At 33.8% G+C, this 16,578-nt stretch overlaps 1 protein-coding gene across 7 annotated transcripts in view; it reads right to left on the bottom strand.

The window, feature by feature from the left end:
- Positions 1-16,578, bottom strand: part of SMC6 (structural maintenance of chromosomes 6) — a 138,158-nt gene that overhangs the window by 22,466 nt on the left and 99,114 nt on the right. For 6 of the 7 annotated variants that reach the window (XM_078349918.1, XM_035273153.3, XM_008981110.5 and 3 more), the window contains 5 exons: positions 15,698-15,833; positions 14,385-14,465; positions 12,462-12,632; positions 8,566-8,703; positions 7,432-7,577 (listed from right to left, as the gene is read on the bottom strand). In XM_078349918.1, coding sequence (XP_078206044.1) covers positions 7,432-7,577; positions 8,566-8,703; positions 12,462-12,632; positions 14,385-14,465; positions 15,698-15,833 — 672 coding nt within the window. Of the gene's footprint in view, positions 1-2,303; positions 2,756-7,431; positions 7,578-8,565; positions 8,704-12,461; positions 12,633-14,384; positions 14,466-15,697; positions 15,834-16,578 lie in introns of those variants that run through there. The other variant, XM_078349922.1, reaches the window with a different exon arrangement.

The following is a 16,578-nucleotide window of genomic DNA, read 5'->3' as shown; positions in this document are numbered from 1 at the left end:
TTTCTAACATATATATGTTAAAAACAAACTTTGAGGAAAAAACACTATAGAAAAATAATTTTAAAATAGAAGGTAATTCACAAAGTATAAAAATGATTCTTAAATATATGAAAAAATGTTTTATTCATAATGATGGAATATAATTAAAGTTACATTAATATGCCATTTCTAAGCCATCAGACAGGCACAAATTAAAAAGCTTAATTATACACTATATACTTTGTTGGCAAAGTTGGGGAAAAAGTATTCTGTCTCATACACATTGAGCATTCCTAATCCAAAAATCTGAAATTTGGCCAGCTATGGTATCTCATGCCTGTAATCCCAGCATTTTGGGAGGCAAAGGCGGGAGAATCATGTGAGGTGAAGAGTTTGAGACCTCCCTGGCCAACATGGTGAAACCCTGCCTCTATTAAAAATACAAAAATAAGCTGGGCGTGGTGGCAGGCTCTGGTAATCCCAGCTTCTCAAGAGGCTGAGCAGGAGAATCGCTGGAACCCAGGAGGCTGAGTTGCAGTCAGACAAGATCGTGCTGCAGCACTCCAGCATGGGCAACAGAGTGAGACTCTTTCTCAAAAAACAAACCAAAAATCTTAAATTCAAAATGCTTCAAAAACTGAAACATTTTGAGCACTGATATGACACCACAAGTGAAAAATTCCACACGTAACTTCATGGGACAGGTTGCAGTCAAAATGCAGGCACGCAATGCAGTCTATTTACTCAGTGTCTGCAAGGGAAAAGAGAACTTCCTAGCCCCCTTCAGCTGTGACATACCTTTTCTGTACATGTATGACATACATAAACACTAGATATGTATGTCACCTTTTTTACTAAGTACTTATGTATGAATAAGTATAAGAAAATGACTGCTTATAGGAAGCATATGAGTCAGGAATGAAGATGATGCCGCATAACCAGACTATACATGCATGGATGGCTAAGACGGTAACACCTTCACTTTCTGATGATTCCATATATACAAACATTGCTCCATGCTAATATTTTAGAATACTGGCATATAGATGAGATATCTTGGAGATGGGACCCAAATCTAAACACAAAAAATGCATTTATGTTTTATATACACTATATACACATAGCCTGAAGATAATTTTCTGTAATTCCATTTTACAATATATTCTGTATGACATCAATCCTCTGAAATTTGTTGAGACTTGTATTACTGCCAGGAAAATGGTCCAGTTTGGTAAATGTTCCACGTGTACTTCAAAACAATATCTGTGATAGTTTGGCACAATGTTCTACAGCTCTGCCAATTAGGTCAATTTGGTTGTGTAAGTTAAATCTTATATCGCCTTACTGACTTTTCATCTGATTGTTCTATCCATTACTAAGAAAGGTTTATTAAAATTTCCAACTCTAATTGTCAATTCTTCTGTCTTTGAGTTTTCCCAATTTTTATGTATTTTGAAGCTATGTTATTAGGTACATACAAATTTAAATATTTTTTAAAATAACTTTTATAACTATGAAATGGCCCTTTCGGCCTCTAGTAATATTTCTTGCATAAAGTCTATCGTGTTATTATTACAGCTTAATCAGCTTTCTTTTGACTAATGTTTGCATGGTGTATCTTTTACCACATTTTACTTAGGATCTTCTCTGTCGTATGTTAATATCTGAAGTGTATTTTGATAAACAGCATACAGTTAGTTCTAATATTTTTTCTATTCAGCCTGAAAATGTTTGCATGCGTAAGATAATTCATTGCAGCATTATCTGTAACTGCAAAATACTGGAAATAATCAAAATGCACACACATACAAAATGACTGAATCAACTATGGCACAGATCAATGTGTGTGTGCAGACTCACAAAAGAGAGTACAATGAAGCTGTAAAAAGAATGAGGAATATCTCAATGAACTGATAAAGAGTAATTTCCAGGTACGCTGGTGAATGATAAAAGCAAGGCAGTTAATTACCTTTTATGAAAGAAAGTAGAGGAACCATGGAAAAACGAAAACACGTATGAATCAGCTTACTTCCACAAACAAACAAAAAACATGAACGATAGAAAATAAAAAAAAAAAACTGTTGCCTATAGGGAGGGGGCTGGGGGAAATAGGGTGGAAAGGATGAGAGAGGGAGAACACTATCCTGAATATACTTTTGTTTATGGATTTGACTTGTGAAAACATGTTCATTTCTACATATACCCCCAAAGACAAATTAAATAAACAAGGATGAGAGAAATCTAAAACTGAATATAAACAAAAACATTTCTAAATCAAGTCAATTAATAACTAAAACAATAAAGAAAGATCAACCTAATCCAAATAACTTTAGAACACAGTAAATTTATTAAATATCAGAGAAAGAACTGCAAACACATGTTGAAGGCTTTTCTTTTCTTTTTTTTTAGAGACAGAGTTTCGCTCGTTACCCAGGCTGGAGTGCAATGGCGCAATCTCGGCTTACTGCAACCTCCGCCTCCTGGGTTCAAGCAATTCTCCTGCCTCAGCCTCCCAAGTAGCTGGGACTACAGGAGCGCACCACCATGCCCAGCGAATTTTTGTATTTTTTAGTAGAGACGGGGTTTCACCACGTTGGCCAGGATGGTCTCAATCTCTTGACCTCGTGATCCACCACCCGCCTTGGCCTCCCAAAGTGCTAGGATTATAGGTGTGAGCCACCGCGCCCAGCCTGAATGCTTTTCAATAATTTTCTTTTTATAGATATTTATTGTGAAACTGAGTTAATGTTAATGTTGTTGACAGCCAGGGTTCCTCCTGAGAAGAAAAAAGACAAAAATGAGGAATAGGTTGAGGTTAAAAAGCCCTTTGTGGGATTGGAGACACCAATACAAGCTCACGTTTTCAGTTCTGTTAACTGAAAGGTGCTGGAAGAAATGCTACCCCAGCAACAATTAGCATGCCTAAAATTCAAATTTTGTTTTTAGGTTTCATTCCTTACAAAAAGGAACCAGGTCTCTTTGGAGAAGTGACTAACTACAAGGCTGGATCAGGTACAGAATGGGCTGAAACATTTTGTTATATCACAAAGTTTAAAAATGCTATTACAATAAAAAAAAAAAAGAAAGGATGTTAAGAAAATGCAGGAACCAGTTTGAAGAGCCTCCATTTGACCAAAGATGGAACAATTTAAATCTTAAAATAGGCCATACAGTAGATCATGCCTGTAATCCCAGCACTTTGGGAGGCTGGGGTGTAAGGATCACTTGAGCCTGGGTGGGAGAGGCTGCAGTCAGCCAAGATCCTGCCATTGCAGTCCAGCCTGGGCAAAAGAGAGAGACTCTGTCTCAAAAAAGGAAAATCTTAAAATAAGCATGGACTGTAACTGACTACAGTCCATTGAGTAAAATAAAAATCTGTAAAATGAATACAAATGAAAACATTTCCAAATTAAGTCAATTAATAACTATAACAGTTAAGAGAGAAAGAAAAACCTAATCCAAATAACTTTAGAACACAGTAAATTTAGTAAATACTAGAAAAAAATTGTAAACACATCTTGCAGAGGTATTTGGCAATAACTGCAAAGTCCACATTGCAAAGGCAAGTATATATTAATAAATAAATTGAAGATAAGGTAGGCTCTTCCTTACAAATGACTGATAAATATGACAGATGCAACAGAATTGAAAAATCCCCATTTTGCAAGCAGTATAGTAAAGATTAGCCCAGGTAAGAATCATTAGCAGATGATAAATCTAGGGGTGAAAACATGATGAAAAGCAGGATCCTGGCAGAGATGCAAAGTGTCTGCCCACAGAATGTTTATTAGTTGCAAACGAAAAAATTGTAAAGCACATAATGGAAAAACCAATTAACACCTTGTACTGGGTGGTCAAAATTAACATCATCAGTGAGTGAGTGAGAGAGAGAGAGAGAGAGAGAGAGAGAAAGAAAGAGAGAGAGAGAGAGTACATGCCTCTGGATGTGATACCCAGAGAAAGACACATCATCATTTCTGTGGCATCCTGGCCAAGAACACATATGAACCTAATTATGAGAAAAAATATCATATAAAACCAAAACAAAGAGCATTCTATAAAACAGCATGACAGATGAAATACACAACTCTAGACTGCATCTGATATCGTAGGAAAGACATGGAGAACTGTAAACATGGGAATTGAACCACAGGTATCAATGTTAAATTTCCTGTACTTTATAACGGTATTGTGGCTATGTAAAATACTCTTATTCTTAGGGAACATGTTGAAGTACTAAGAGATAAAAGGTCATAATATATGAAATCTATTCTTGAATGGTACAGAAAAAAAATTTAAAGAAAAGTGGGTGTGTGTATATATGTGTGTGTGTGTGTGTGTGTGTGTGCATGTATACATGCTAAATATATATGGCCTTTCAATAATGTTTTATGATTTTTTATAGAGCTGCCCCTCAGCATCTGTGAAGGACCTGGTTCCAAGGCCCCCTGGGCAGATACCAAAATCCATGGATCCCTTTTATAAATGCCATTGTATTTGCATAGAACCTATATACATCCTCCTGTATACTTTAAATCATCTCTAGAGATATAATACTTAAGACAATTTAAATGCTATGTAAATAGTTGTTGTATTGTTTTTTAAATTTGTATTATTTTTTACTGTTGTATCTTTTGTTGTTGTTTTCAGTTTTTTCTCCCAGTCTTTTTGATCTGTGGTTGTTTGAATCTGTGGATATGGAACCAGTGGATACAAAGAGCCAACTGTATTTATAATAATGGATGCACGTTTATGGCAACTGAATCTAGGCAATTTCTCTGTTCAATACACTATTAATTCCAAATGGGAAAACCTACTAGGATTAAAACTTTGTTCGAGCTCTAGTTGCTTCTTAAATTATTACTGTAATTATTTTATTTTATAACTAATAGAAAGAGAAATGTAATTTGTGAGTGATTAGCAGAATATAGACTTAAAACTGATTTTGCACAGAAAAATAAATAGCTTTTGCACAGGTTACTAAATTCACTGAATAAATTAACAACAAAAATCAGAAAGAACATCATAAAGCCACAATAAAACAGGATGATTTTTTAACAACTGCCTGTAGCTGGGCGTGGTGGCTCATGCCTGTAATCCCATCACTTTGGTAGGCGGCAGCAGGTGATCACTTGAGGTCAGGAGTATGAGACCAGTGTGGTCAACATGGCAAAACTCCGTTTCTACTAAAAAAACAAAAAATTAGCTGCACGTGGTGGTATGTGCCTGTAATCCCAACTACTCGTCAGGCTGAGGCAGGATAATCGCTTGAACCCAGGAGGTGGAGGTGGCAGTGAGACAAGATTGCACCACTGCACTGCAGCCTGGGTGACAAAGCAAGACTCCATTTCAGAAAAACAAAACAAAACAAAAACCCAAAAAATTATCTGCAAATATATAAGTATAGCAAAATTAATTTAAGAAATGTAATATACTGAATAGAGAAAAAAGTACATGAAAAGTTCATAGAAAAACAAATAGAAATAAAAGATGTTCAACCTCACTCAATATAAGAGAAAGTAATATTAAAGTTATAGTTAATTCTTTTTCTTAAGAAATCTATCAGCAAAAAGAATCTAAGAAGGTCACACACTGTTTAGGCTGTAGGGAAATAGGCACTCTAGTATATTGCTAACGGGAATGCAAAATGAGTACAATCCCTAGAAAGAAATCTGGTCAGAGTTTATCCTATTAAAAAAACCCAGAGTACATACAAAATAATGCAAGTTCAGTTATTGTGTCCCATTTGCAATAACATAAGATTAGATTAAAACTCAACTATCCATGAAAAGATTTTTAAAAAGTGAAATTATAAAAGACAATGAGGAAATATCTATGTACTGATAATAATAAGATCTCCAAGATATATCACTAAATCAAAAAAGCAACTATTTACAATAGCCAAGATATGTAATCAACCTACATGTCCATTAATGAATGAAGAAAAATGTGGCATATATATATATATATGTGCATACACACACACACACCCCAGAAAACTATTCAGCTATAAAAAAGAATGAGGCCGGTGGCCATGGCTATAATCGCAGCACTTTGGGAGGCCGAGGCGGGTAGATCACCTGAGGTCAGGAGTTGACACCAGACTGATCAATATAATGAAACCCCGTCTCTACTAAAAATACAAAAATTAGCCGAGGATGGTGGCATGCACCTATAATCCCAGCTATTCGGGAGGCTAAGACAGGAGAATTGCTTGAATCTGGGAGGTGGAGGTTGCAGTGAGCCAATATCGCACCATTACATTCCAGCCTGGGCAACAAGAGTGAAATCCCATCTCCAAAAAAAAGAAGGAAATCTTATCATTTACAGCAACATAGATTGAACTGGAAGTCATCGTATTAAGTGAAGTAAGCCAGGCACAGAACAACAAATCTTGCATGTTCTCACTCATATGTGGGAGCTAAAAGTTGACTTCATGGAGGGCGAGTTGAATGAGGTACCGGAGGCTGCAAAGGGTGTGTGTCTCAGTGGGGTGGGAGGGATAATTAAAAGAGATTGGTTAATGGGTACAACCACACAGTTAGAATAAGTTCTGCTGTTTGATAGCACAGTAGGGTGACATTAGTTAACAACAATATAAGGAGATTTGAAATGTTCCCAACATAAAGACATAATAAATGTTTGAGGTGATGGAGATCCTAAATATTCTGACTTGATCATTACACATCGTACGTATGTATCAAAATACCATCTGTACCCACCGGAGTATGTAATAACAACAAAATTACCTGGCCATTTGAAATTTTGACGAACTATATTAACATATACCACTAAAAGCTTTTCAGAAAGACATTAATGATAACAACTAATATACTATATTTCCTATATATTGTTTACGAATTATTTCATTTAATCTTCAGAACAACGCTTTGAGGTGAGTATTATCATTATACCCATTTTGTGAGTGGGAAAATTAAAGTTCACAGAGATTAGATAATTTGCCAAAGTCACATAAGTAGGTGGTAGAACTGCAATTTAAATTGAGATAAATTCAGAACCTATGCTCTAATTATCTAGAGCATCTGTTTTTTATCAGTAATATAAAAATATCTGTTTCACTGAACCTCACTGACCTGGAATATTAGTGTTATTTTCATCCTATTCAATTTGAAATATTTGAAAAATGGCTTCCATTCTGATTTCCATTTCTTTATGAAGCTGAACATTTTCATGTCTATATGAACCTTATAGGTATACAAAAGCTTTTATGTTAAAATGTCATTCCATAAGGAGTTTTGTAATAATAATTCAGAAGAAAAAAGGTTACTGTTTATTGATAATAACACACATATAAAGGACTACTTCAGCTATAACTACCTGCGATAGTAACACTTCATTCAATTTTAAGATGTGTATATATGGTTTTCATTTTTTTGTCTTGATGATATGCATGAATAACGTAGTAAAGCAGAAAAGCTACCACCTATTTACCTCATTATTTCCTCTCGATCTCCATGACTAGCATGTTCTGCCTGTATCTGCTGCCTTAATCGATTAATTTCTTTGTCCAGAGTTGATGCAGATTTTTCTACTTCTATACGCTCCGGGCAGATTTGTCTTGCTTGTGACATTTTCTCCTAAGAAAATAGATGTTTAAATCTTTAAAACTCTTCTTTGATATAACAATTCAGTATATTACTCATGTCAAAACATGCAAAGTAAAATTCTGAACTAAGGTTTACAAAATATATTTTAATTATATTTAATATCAATGTTATTTATATTTATCTAAGTTTAATACTGAAGATGAAGTCCAGAGTAATGACCTCAAAAGAAAAGTGCATTGTTGTGTGTAACTCTTAATAAGATGCAACATCTCCACAACTTCCTAGTAAAATAAATTTAATGTAGCCGTTATGAAAAGCTTGCTATCCAGGTCACCGAGGTGAGATGTAGCTTTCCACGTCCTTTAGGGTGGACTCTGAGCACAAATGGTATTGAAAACATAAACAAACAAAGACCCTCATGGGGTAGAGAATGAAAACCACTTTTATACATAGTACTTATTTATATTTACAACATTCTGTATGATGTCTTAAACAAATGAGAAAAATAAGAAAATGAATTACAGAGTTTAGATCATTTTCCTTAAGCTATAAATGCAAAGTTGAAATCCATCTGTTCTGGGTAGGATAAGGTTGTCTTTACTCTCCTCTAAATACTGGGCCACTGCTTAGAGTTGCCAACAGGCATGTCTAGTACGAGCCAAAATCCAGCCCAGTCCACATCCCAGCTATTCACTGGAAGGGGTGCCTTTTCCTGACACACAATGGCTACCTGCTTGCCAAGGTGGGCATCTAAGGAGTTCTGTTAATTGAAAGACAATGCAGCTTTCTAAAGCACTCAGAGGCATAATATAGGACTGTTGCAGCCTTGCTTATGTAAGTACTCACACTTTAGGGTCCCAAGCCTCTTCTGTTGATTCACCCAAACACCTATTACTCTATATGAAATAGAAATTCAGACAACTTGTCTGTTTTCAGAAACACAACATTAAGGAAAACACTTTAATTGTCACAACTAAGGCTGAAAACAAAATAACTTTTAAAAAGAATGGTGAAAAACCTCTAGTTCTTTCTCTTTCATATCCAGTTCTCGTTTCTTTTTATTTAAGGTGTCCAGGTGCTCTTTTTGTTTTTCTTCATAATGTCGTTTCCCTCGTTTTTGGTTATCCACTTCAGAGTCAGCAAGGTTTAATTCATCCTGTATGAACAAAGTCAAAAATAAAAGATTACAACTCAATAAAGTGGCTAGGATTATGTCACTTGAAGAGGCAAGTGTTAAGAGTTTACATCCACATGTGTCTGAATAGAAGTGAGAAGTTTCCCAAATTAGGAAGTCACATTAAATTCAAATTCTTATCTGAATTCCCCATATATTATGGTTTTCAATTTTATTTTAATAAACTAGGTTTTTTTGGGGAATCCACATTAACCTTTAAAAACTTAAAACAATACAAGTATTAGGTATTTACAGAGGTCACTTGAAAAAGGATACCTAGTTTTAAAAAAAGTGGGTCAGGGGAAAAAGAAAGGATATAAAAAAATTAACACTGATTTATTTAGTCATTGTATCTGGTATAACCTCAAAATTTTGAGCATAAAATAAAACTGGAAAGAAGCTATCCTGAGACCATTTTAAAAATAAACAGTAGCAGACTGTGGTAAGGTAAAGATGCATATTATAATGCACAGCAACCACTGGAAAAAAATAAAACGAGAGGTGTAGCTAAAAAACTGGGAAAAAAGATAAAGGAACACTCCTAATTACTTGGTAATCTCAAAGGAAGGATGTAAAGAGGGAAAACATGAACAACAACAACTGGACAATCAAAACACACATAGTAGCTATTACTTCATGATGAAATAACGAATACTTTCTTTCTAAGAACAAGTGCAAGGTAAGGACATCTAGTTCCATGGCTTCTGTTCAACAATGTACTAAAGGTCAACAGTTATTGGAGTCCTGGCTAGATCAATTACAATAAAAGGAAATAAAAAGCATAAAAATTAGAAAAAAAGATTAATACTGTATTTAAAAGAGAGATGATAGATAATACATAAATTCCAAAAGAACTTTAAAACTAATAAGTAAGTTTAGAAAGGTACTGGATACAGGTCAACACAAAATTCAGTAATGTATCTCTATACTAGGAATACTTGAAAAATGAATTAAAACATTTACTATACCATGAAAAACAGCCAGAATATATAAAGAATATATATCCAGAATATATAAAGAACTCTTACAACTCAAGAATAAAAGATCCATAACCTAACTATAAAAAGGGCAAAGATTTGAAGAGACATTTCCCCAAAGATATACAAATGGCCAATAAGAACATGAAACTACAAACAGTATTAGCCATAAGAAAAATGCAAATCAAAATCACAATGGGATACCACTTCTCACTCAATAGCACGGTCAAAATTAAAAAGGCAGCAAATAACCAATGTTGATAAGAATATGGAGAAACTGAGACATTCAAACCCCGATGAAGAGAACATTAAATGGTACAGTCACTTTGGAAATGTTTCAAAGTTCTTCAAAATACGATGTAAGAACATAGATTAGCAATTCCATTCCTAGATATCTATCCAAGACAAATGACACTACATTATCTACACAAAAACTTGTACATGAATGTTCACAGCAGCAGCAGTGCCCAAATGTCCATCAACTGATGAATGCATAAATAAAATGTGAATATTAGTAAGCAATAAAAAGAAATAAAGTTCTGACACACGCTACAACACAGATGAAACTTGAAAACATTATGCTAAATGGAAGCCAGTAACAAAAGATCGCATACTATATGATTCTACTCATATCAAATGTCTGGAATAGGCAAATCTATAGACAGAAAGCAGATTAGTTTTTGCCAGGGGATGGGGATGGAAGAGAATTGGGAGTAACTGTTACAGGTTTCTTTATTAGGTGATGAACATGTTTCAAAATTGTGAAAATGGTGGCACAACTCTGGATACATGAAAAACCACTGAATTATACACTTTAAATGAATAAGTTTTACTGAACAATATATATAATGATTAGATTTTGTTGAGTTTTTCATATCCTTATTAATTTTTGGTATAGTTGCTCTATCAATTATTGAGAAAGTCCTATCAGATTTTGCTTCTCATATGGTACAGCTCAAGTATTTGTTGCACACATATTTAGAACTGCTATGTATTTTTGATGGACTGAGCCTTCTGTCATTACATAATGTCCTTCCCTGTTTCTGGTGATTTTTTTTTGAAGCCCACTTTTAAGATAGCTACTCCTGCTTTCCTTTATTATGTGGAAGATAAACCATTTTCTATCCTTTTACTTTTAACCTGCCCTTATGGCCATATTTGAAATGAGCTAATTATAGATAGCATAGCATATAGTCATGTTTTAATCTACTCTGCCTATATCTGTCTTTCAATTTGTTTATTTAGACAAGTAAATCTAAATTTAAGTCTGTCATTTTATTTTTTGTATTCTGTTTGTTGTTTATTTGTCTTCTCTTTCCTGCCTCATGTGGGATACTTGAACATACATTAAGGATTCCATCTCGATTTATCTGTAGTACATTTTAGTGCATCTCTTTGTATAGCTTTTTTAGCAGCTGCCATAGGTCTTATGTTATATACACCAAACCTCGCAGACTACTGGTATAATTATTTTACCAGTTTGAGAAATTAAGAAATCTTACCTCCCTTTTGCATCCCCTTTTTACCCATTTTTAATATAATGGTCTTAAATATTTCCTTTACATACATTTAGAATCATCTCAGATATTATAATTTTTGCTTGCCTTCTAAACATAATTTTTAAAATTCAAGAAGAAATGTCTATTGCATTTTTTTCTATTTTTATCTCATTTTTCCTTCTTCTTGATGTTCCAAGATTCCCTCTTTTATTGTTCCTAACAAATTCTCTAAGTTTGCCTTCATCTGAGAATATCCTGATTTTTCCTTTATTGCTTGGAAATATTTTTGGTGGACACAGGGTTGCCACATAATTTAGCACTTGAAAAATATGTGACTTCCATCTGGCCTCCACGGTTTCTGATGAGAAAAATGCTGTCATTCAAAAATCCTTTTCTATATAAGGTTTTCTCTTGCTATCTGTAAGACCTTTTCTTTGATTTCCAGAAGTTTCATTATAATGTGTCTTATCGTAGATTTCTTTGGGTTTATCTTGCTTTCGGTTCACTTACCTTCTTTAATCTGTAAGTTTATGCTTTTGCCAAATTTGGAAAGTGTTTAGTCATTATTTCTTTAGGTACTTTTTCAGTCATGCCCTCTTTTCCCTCACTTTCTAAGAGTCCAACAACACAAATGTCAGCTATTCTGTGATAGTCTCACAGGTCCATAAGATGCTGTTTGTTTCAGTCTACTTTTTAACTTCAGTCTATTTTTCCTCTGTTGATCAGATTTATGAGGAATAACCAGGGAATATTATGAAAAACTTCATGGTCAATTTTGTCTCAAAATGTTTGTGCTAAAAATAAAGTCAATTGAATTCAGCCTGAAATGTAACTGAAATAGCTAATAAACAATAGAGGAATAGTACTTTATTTAAAGTTGGCTTTTATAGCAACTAATCCTTGAGTTATTGAAGCAAAGCTGGGACAACAGAACATGTATGCACAGAGATAGTCTAAATGTACAAGATGTCTCTGCTCCTGGTTCTGATTTTTAAAATATCATAAAGAGTCAAAAAAAAAAAAAAAAAAAGCTGTAATCCTCTAGGATAAATGGAAATTCAGTGATTTATTCTCCTAAAGGCATGAGCAGAAGTGTTTAATAATAATTGATCTAATGATGAAAGTCTGGTTCCCACCATTCTTTATATTCAATTTTTATGCTGTTATATCTATATATAACCAAAAATTATTTTAGGCCAATATCCAATGAGTACACTGTGGATATAAAACTAAAACATAAAATACTTATATCAAAAATAGATACCTTAAGTGGGTCTGCTAGCTCTGACAGTTGATTAATTTTTAACTTAATTGCATCATACTTATTTTCTGCTTCTATTTTCAGACTTCTAAGATGCTCCATACTTTCTTTTTGTTGCTCCATATGTTTCTCAACCATTTTCATTTTGCTTTTATTTTCTTGGGCTTCATCTTCCTGATAACATTTAAATAGCATATAGTGTTAATTAAAATACTTTAAGTTTTCAAATAGAAGAAACATATAAATAATTACGAGAGAAGAGAATCTACTACAGGCTGTATACAAATCAGATCAAATACAAATGGACCACTAGAATATTTTTATATATATATATATTTTTTGAGACGGAGTTTCACTCCTGTTACCCAGGCTGGAGTGCAATGGCGAGATCTCGGCTCACCGCAACCTCCACCTCCTAGGTTCAGGCAATTCTCCTGCCTCAGCCTCCCGAGTAGCTGGGATTACAGGCACGCACCACCATGCCCAGCTAATTTTGTATATTTTTAGTAGAGACGGGATTTCACCATGTTGACCAGGATGGTCTTGATCTCTTGACCTCGTAATCCACCTGCCTTGGCCTCCCAAAGTGCTGGGATTACAGGCTTGAGCCACCGCGCCCGGCCTATATTTTTATATTCTTAATGTCTAAATTAGGAAGCAAAAGAAAACAAGTTGAAAAATCAGAAGAAATGATATTTAGGAGACAATATTCTCATTGAGATCATAATAAAAAAGACTAACTTTCATTTATCTATTCATTTTCTCCAAACTATACAATATGTATCTTGTGCCAGACAATACGTTAGACCCTAAGTAAAAAACAAAGATAAGTAAGATATAATCCATATATTTAAGAAATTTAGTTGGCCAAGTGCAGTGGCTCACTCAGCACTTTGGGAGGCCGACACAGGTGAATCACCTGAGGTCAGGAGTTCAAGACCAGCCTGGCCAACATGGTGAAAACCCATCTTTACTAATACAAAAAAATTAGCTGGCTGTGGTGGTACATGCCTGTAATCCCATCCTACTTGGGAGGCTGAGGCAATAGAATCACTCGAACCCAGGAGGTGGAAGTTGCAGTGAGCCAAGATTGCACCAATGCACTCCAGCCTGGGCAACAAGAGTATAACACAATCTCAAATTAAAAAAAAGGAAAGAAAAATAAAAAAAATTTAGTCTATCATTAAGAGGAATTAAAGCAAAAAATAAAAAGTAGAAAGTAAAAAACAAGACTACTAGTACAAAATAAAGACAAATTCTAATTAGAGTAAAGCTTCACCAGCACTGAGAGTTATTCTGTTTTGTGCACTGTTGTATTCCTTAGCAGTTAATACGCTTCCTGACATGGAGCACTCCATAAATATTTACTCATTTTAACAAAAGTGTACAATTTATCTAATTCACTGTTTACTACAACTCAGAAAAAGCTAAGTGTCACAAACAGATTACTGCAAAAAAAAAAAATACAGTGACAAATATGTGGTGAATTAAAATGAAAAATACTGATTTGGAAAAAAAAAAACAAACCAAGAAACCAACTATAACTGACTAAAAGATGATCCTAACATCTGCGCCCACTATACTGATACTGATGAACTCTTAGAGTGCCTATGTGGAAAAAACTATGCTCGGCAGCAGGATTTGATGGGTCCTTGTTTAGAAATACAATTAAGTTTTGGTAAGGTATTTTTCTGTGTGGTAGAAGACGAAATCAATTATTGTGCATGAAAGCTATATACACAAAACATCAAAAAATATGAAGGCTATATACCAGGTAGTTTTTACCTTATTAGTGAATGGAGACAGCAATCATTAAGAGTAGTTTCAATTAAAAGAACTTTTTAAAAAAGCTGAGTTGATGCCAGTAACCTAAATGGCAGCTTTATCCTTTAAGATTACATTTAAATTAAATAAAAAGTATTTTACCAAAGTTGCAATATCTACAGACTGGTGTTCTTCTATGTTCTCAAGTTCCCGAATTTCAGAAATATTTTTTCTTATTTTCATCTAAAAGAAAAGTATTTGAATTTTAGTAATATGAAAATAAATTAAAACCAAAAACCTTGGGAAGAATGTATTAATCTACAAAGCTCCAAAGTGTTGATGATACAGAAGGATTTCACAATTAATGAAAGGGGTACATTAGTATTAAATCAACCAAAGGAGATTGCGTATAAATTCTGACATATCACCTTATATACTAATCTATTCCCATGCAAAAAGATGTAAGTAATCCATCTTAGCATTTAAAACAATGGCACTGTTGAGTCCATCGAGAAAAATTTTTCTGAAACATACAAAGTCTCAAGTTATGGAATGATTATTCTAATCCAATAGTTCTCAAAGTATGATCCAAGTAACCTATGGGATTCTCTGATATCCTTTCAGATGGTCTGTGGGGTAAAAACTATTTTCATAAACACAATTAGACATTATTTGCCATTTTTATTAGCACTTTCTCATGAGTGTATATAAGGTTTATAAATATATAATATGTAATATCACAACAGACTGAATGCAAAAGCTGATTTAACTATTAATTAAATTTTATTAAACTGGACATTAGAGATTTACAAAAATATTCCAATCTTCTGACAAAATCTTTTTGATTTCAAATTTTTTTTGGTTTTTCAAATAAAAAGTATTTCTGTTAACATATTATTATTTTTAAACAAACTGATATGGTTTGGCTGTGTCTCCACCCAAATCTCACCTTGAATTTAAGTTCCCATAATTCCATGTGTTTTGAGAGGGACCTGGTGGGAGATAACTGAACCATGGGGACAGTTTCCCCCCTACTGTTCTCCTAGTAGTGCATAAGTCTTACGAGATCTGATGGTTTTATAATGGGTTTCCCCTTTTGCTTGGCTCTCTTTCTCATGTGTCTGCTGCCATTTAAGATGTGTCTTTTGCCTTCCATCATGATTGTGAGGCCTCCCCAGCCATGTGAAACTGTTAGTCCATTAAACCTCTTTTTCTTTATAAATTGCCCAGTCGTGGGTATCTTTATCAGTAGTGTGAAAACAGACTAATATATGAATTAAATATCCTTAAATTTTGTTTTAATTTTAAAAAATGTAAATGTTGATCGATATACCCACATAAATGAAAGCTCTTTGATAAATGCAAAGGGGCTTGAGGCCAAAAGAGTTGAGAATTGCTCGAAGTCAATGATGGGATCTTAAAATCAATGTGGTAGTGATTAAGTTGAAAAAAACAAAAAAATTTTTTTTTTTTACCTTTAGTTCTTTATAATGTAGTTGGCACCTTTTAAGAAGTTCTTCATTGCGTTTAATATCTTTTTCAAGGGCAGATAAATGTTGCTGAAGATTTAATATCTGGGCTGTCTTATTTTCAACCTCATGCTCCAAGTCACTTGATAGGAAGGAGAGGATAAAAAATACTTTAAAATCTTTTTCTCAATATTACAAATACTTTAGCCTTTACAAAGAAAGCCCTATTTATAGTAAGTTATGTGCAAAATCCTTTTCAGTTAAAGCAGTTCTATAATCCTACCAAGTTATTAACCATAAAAATCTATTGCAGACATTTCAAAAAACATTCTAAACAAAAATCAAGTTTTACTTATTTCCTTAGCAAGTAGAGTTGACTCTTGAACAATGCAGAGTTTGAAACACATGGGTCCATTTATACACAGATTTTCTTCTGCCTCTGCCACCTCTGAGACAGTAAGACCAACCACTCCTCCTCAGCTTATTCAATGTGAAGACAATAAAGATGAAGACCTTAATAATGATCTACTTTTATGTAATAATATACTGTGTCTTCCTTATGATTTCTTAACATACAGCTAACTGTATTTAAGAATACAGTACATGATATACTGTATTGTATGATATACTGAATTTGTAGTATATTATATAATATATTGTACTGCATATAATATACTGTATTGTAAGAATACAGTCTAGAACAAATGTAACATCCAAAATATATATTTATCAACTGTTTATGTTATCAGTAAGGCTTCCGGTCAATAGTAGGCTATTAATAATTAAGATTTTGGGGAGTCAAAAGTTATACACAGACTTCGACTGCATGGGGTGTCAGTGTCCCTAACCTCTGCATTATTCAAGGGTCAAATGTACTTATGACTTCT

Source organism: Callithrix jacchus, chromosome 14 (genome assembly GCF_049354715.1).
Source record: "Callithrix jacchus isolate 240 chromosome 14, calJac240_pri, whole genome shotgun sequence".
Classification (NCBI taxonomy): domain Eukaryota; kingdom Metazoa; phylum Chordata; class Mammalia; order Primates; family Cebidae; genus Callithrix; species Callithrix jacchus.
The sequence above is the reverse complement of the archived record's forward strand: the minus strand, read 5'-3'. Positions and strand labels throughout refer to the sequence as shown.